Genomic DNA, 5,000 nt, shown 5'->3' on the forward strand with positions numbered 1-5,000 from the left:
TATTGAGTAGGTGACGTGTATAATTTAACTATTCTTAATTCTCACTGGAGCAATGTGAGTCTGGGCAGATTTTCTAGGAAGGCGCTTTGTGGTGCGAGTTAGTTTTTTTTTTCCCCAACACTGCAGTCCATGGAATGAATTCTGGCAAGCACATGCTCCGCGTTCAGTAGATGGAATACATAATAACATCATGCGTTTCCTTGGAGGAATATAAACATACCCCTGCAACCCCCTTCAAAAATGATCTAAGCATACCCTTCTCACTGCCTCCCCTCCCTCATCGACTCCCCGCGGAGATTCAGATGCTCGCTGAAATTCCGGTCAATGAAACAGACGCTGTCCCCGGACCCAGCTGACAGCATATGAGAGCAGGGGTAACATCGAGAGCAGCCGTAGCAGCATCTGAATAGGTCTCCCTGAACAAAAAAAAAACGGGAATCATACTCGCAACATTAAGACGCGGCAGCAGGGGCATCGCTTGAACTACCGCGAAGTTATATCCGACCACTGGCAGACTCCTGTTCCGTGCCCCTCTCCTCCCCTCTCAGTGTTGGTAGGCAGACCGAGACCGCTTTTTCACCCTCTACTAGGTCTTACACGCACATTCACACAAACACTCAGGCACACATTCTATTTTCGTTCACATCCACAAGCGCGCACGCTCGCGGATCAGACAGGCTCTCGCTCTCACACACTTGCATTAATACGCACACACATTTACACACAACTCGCGCACGCAAACACAGAGTCACTTTCAAACACACACGAGTGCTCAGACTCAAAAACACACACACACACACACACGAGCCCACAAAGCCAGGTAGCTTCTCTTGCGACCGGGTGTTTCTTAAGTACAAATCTAAAACGCTCTAGGACCGGCTAAGCAATTTCAACAATCCGTGAGTCTCGACTGTCAAACGGGACCAGAGATCGCGCATGCAAGCCCCTTCCCTCGCGCTGCGCAGACTGCACGGGAGCACCATGCAGCATCCCCTCGCGGGCGGGACGTGCGTGGCGCTGCCGAACGTGGACGCGTGTCCGCAGCTCTCCTGTGCCTTGACGTTCATGTACCTACAGCAGGTGAGTGCAACTCTCTCTCGCGCTGTCAAAGCCGGTACCGTGATTGTAGAAGTGTCTTTGCCTTCCGGAGTCTGTGTGAATGTGTGTGTCTGCTCGTTGTACAATACGTGTGCAAATCCAGCGTATTCGTAATCAGTTCAGAAGAAAGGGTCACTTTTGATACTGAGGTTATTTTTTTTATCCCCCCCACCCCCATATTTCGATAGTGCAATATTTTATATGTTTCACAGTTGCACATTCTTATATAGTTTATAAAAATGCATTAACATATAAATGTTAATATATTTTGAAATATATGTATATATAGTATATAATATAGTATAGGTACAATAGATATCATTGATTTATTGCATATATAAAGGAATTCTTCTCAGCATTATTTTATGTTGCCGCAGTCAGATATTAAATTTGCTGAATGTTGGAAAGTTGGCTACATGATATCCTCATGTGCTCAGCATAATTGTGTGTATGTGTGTGTGTGTGTGTGACTGTGGGCGTGCATATACTATGTGTATGTGTGCACCATGTATGTCTGTGTGTGTATGTCTCTGTGTGTGTGTGTGTGTGTGTGTGTGTATGATGTGTTTACATCTCTGTCTCGACTTCATGTGCGCATGTGCACATTTCCTATGTTTACATGTCTGCGCTGACAAACTTAGTCATGGTGACTGAGCTCGTCTCTCCCCTCCTCTTTTTTTTTCCCCCTTTTAATTAACCACGCGCTCCTAAGTTCACAGCTCAACACATCAAAATCACCCGAACCCAGAATCCCTCATCACCCTCAATCCAACACCTCTTCACCAGTGGTTTTCATCTCCTCTGGGGCTTCCGGCCCTACTCATGTCTCATTCCCTACCCCCGCCCCCACCCCCCCCACCCCCACACTACCACACTACCACACCGCCCCACCCCACACCCATGACAGCGCACCTCCAGCAATGAGGACTTGTGATGATTTATCAAATCAAGTCTTAATCTATCACCTATCGATCTTTGATCAGATGCGGCGGGCCTATGTGTGTGTGCGTGTGTGCGTGTGTGTGTGTGTGTGCGTGTGTGTGTGTGTGTCCAGGGCTGGGTGTGAGGAGGATCAGTGTTCTCATTTAGCTCTCCTCTGTCGCAGGAAGCTGCTATTAACCTTCGCTGACACCGCTAACCTTTGCCTTATCCAATAGAAACTCCCCTCCACATCAATTCAGCGGCAAATACATCTGAGAGATAAACATGTTTTTTTTTTTTGGGGCCTCCGTGGCTCCACGGGGAAGCAGGTTATTTTTAGGCAGCTTTGAACCAGATCTTCCATGTCGGGCTTCTTTTGGGGTTTCATATACTTTTTTTTTAATGTGTACTTGTGTGCACGCGTGGGTGTGTAAGCGTGTCTGCTAATTTGCTCAAACCTAGAGGTCTGATGAGGACTGCGTGTCACGTTACTGTGCGTGGTGCTTGAGGAGAGGATGAAAGAGGCTTCTGTGGCTGGGACATGAACACTAAGATGCCGTTTGCCTCCTTTAACATATCTGCATCCTGTTTGTTTTCATTAGAGTGTGGTGTGTATCTGTGAGCATATTAATTGTGTGTGTGTGTGTGTGTGTGTGGCACGCAAGTGTCGGTGTATGCTTGTGTGTGTGTGTGTGTGTGTGTGTGTGTGTGTGTGTGTGGTGCGCGCTGGTGTGTGCTGTTCAGTACACAGGGAATCTGGGTCTTTGAGGCTATATATAGGCATGTAAGACATTTCGGATACATCTGACTAGTGTTGGGGAATCCGGTTCAGGGGGCTTCTTCAGACGATGAGACTGTTGTTTATTCTCACATGCTCTTCTCCGACACACATGTGTTTATATTCTAGACAGCACGCCGTGTCTGTGTATGTATTTGTGCGTGTGTACATATGTTTGTGTGTATATGTCTGTGCGTTTGAGCGTGTGTTTGTGCAGTCTTGATGCTCACTAGGAAAGAAGGAAAAGTCTTTTTTTTCTGAGGATGAGTGCAAGTGTTGCTTCAAAACAGAGATGTGGTTTGTAATTAAATTAGTGTCATCGCTGTAAACTTAACTGCTTGCTGGCTAATTTATTAATTAGCCTTTTTCCAGGAGGGTAAAGGGATAGCTTAGTGCCATATAGAATCTGTTTTCAAATTATCTGTAATGATTGGCTTCGATTGCATTTAGACCTCTTCTTTCAGTAATGCCTTCTGAGAGCTATTACAATGCACAAACACACTAGCAAACACGCACACACACAGGCTCTCTCCATTTTCTTTCTCTCTCACTCTCTCTTTCTCTCTCTCTCACACACACACACACACACACACACACACACACTCAGAGAGAGAGAGAGAATGAGAAGCCATTATCATATTACCACATCCATTCAGTTGGTTGTCTCATGAAGGAGCACTTGTAAGGGGCATAATATCTGGCTGAATCGTTGATCAAATTTGAAGATTGAGAAAAAGGCAACTCTCAGTGCGGACTGAATGTGCATCTGGGTTTTTGTTGAAATGGCAATATTTTTTAGAAACGCACAGAAAATGTACACCATGATACATTATTTTGATGGCCTGCTACACCAATATATTTGTGGTCATAAGACAGGGACAGGTGTGTGTGTGTGTGTGTGTGTGTGTGTGTGTGTGTGTGTGTGTTATAGGGATGAGACCAAAGGGTACTTAATGTGTCTCTTTTAGCTTTTTGCCATTCTGTGTGTCTACTGTGTGTGTATATCAGACTGCATGTGTGTGTGTGTGTGTGTGTATCAGGCTGTGTGTGTGTGTGTGTGTGTGTGTGTGTGTGTGTGTGTGTGTGTGTGTGTGTGTGTGTGTGTGTCAGGCTGTGTGTGTGTGTGTATCAGGCTGTGTGTGTGTATATCTGGGCAGGTAGGACCCTGGGCAGTAGTGGGGACCTGAACTGACCCCCTGCAGATGCTCAGGTCTCTGCAGCGCACGTGGCCTCCGGCCTGGGGAAGGGCTCTGACCTGGTGTGGGAGACGTGGGAGGGGTGGGTGGAGGTGGGTCAGTCTGAGCTTCAACACAAAATCAATCTGCTTCCTCCCCCGCGTGCGCAGTCTTCCGTGGCTTACTTACACACACACACACACACACACACACACACACACACACACACACACACACACACACACACACACACACACACTCGGTCTCTCTGGTGTGCACTGGGCTGGTCAGGTTGGGCTGTATATCTCGATGCACCTGCTTTTACAGGAGACTCACACAAGGATGTTCATACACAAATGCACATGTAAACAGACATGAGATCAATATGCAAGCTCACGTATTCATTCCTGAGTACACACACACACACACACACATACAGTCATACACACATATATGCACACCCTGCACAGAAACAGACACGCACAAACTAACCTCATATGTACACACACTCACATCCTTAGTACATGCACACACACACACACACACACAGACACACACACACATATACAGTCATACACACATATATGCACACCCTGCACAGAAACAGACACGCACAAACTAACCTCATATGTACACACACTCACATCCTTAGTACATGCACACACACACACACACACACACACACACACACACACACACACACACACACACACACACACACACACACAGACACACACATACACACATACAGTCATACACACATATGCACACCCCGCACAGAAACAGACACGCACAAACTAACCTCATATGTACAGACACTCACATCCGTAGTACGTGCACACACACACACACACATACACACACACACACACACACACACACACACACACACACACACACACACACACACACCAGTAACTGCAGTGCTTTGGAGCACATGAAGTGTTGTGATCTGGTTCACTTAAGATTCTTAAGTGTTCTTATTTGTGATCTGGCTTGAGTGGCGATGGTGTGTCAGTGTGATTCAC

At 46.5% G+C, this 5,000-nt stretch overlaps 1 protein-coding gene across 7 annotated transcripts in view; it reads left to right on the forward strand.

Moving 5' to 3' along the window:
* rbfox1 (RNA binding fox-1 homolog 1) overlaps nucleotides 1-5,000 on the forward strand; it is a 231,020-nt gene that overhangs the window by 109,341 nt on the left and 116,679 nt on the right. Inside the window, exon 1 of one of the 7 annotated variants that reach the window (XM_031565760.2) lies at nucleotides 787-1,080. The exons of 4 other annotated variants lie outside the window; for them this stretch is intronic. In XM_031565760.2, coding sequence (XP_031421620.1) covers nucleotides 937-1,080 — 144 coding nt within the window. In that variant the 5' untranslated portion in view covers nucleotides 787-936. Of the gene's footprint in view, nucleotides 1-786; nucleotides 1,081-5,000 lie in introns of those variants that run through there. 2 more of the 7 variants (XM_031565782.2, XM_031565753.2) reach the window with 2 other exon arrangements.

Source organism: Clupea harengus, chromosome 1 (assembly GCF_900700415.2).
Source record: "Clupea harengus chromosome 1, Ch_v2.0.2, whole genome shotgun sequence".
NCBI classification, from domain to species: domain Eukaryota; kingdom Metazoa; phylum Chordata; class Actinopteri; order Clupeiformes; family Clupeidae; genus Clupea; species Clupea harengus.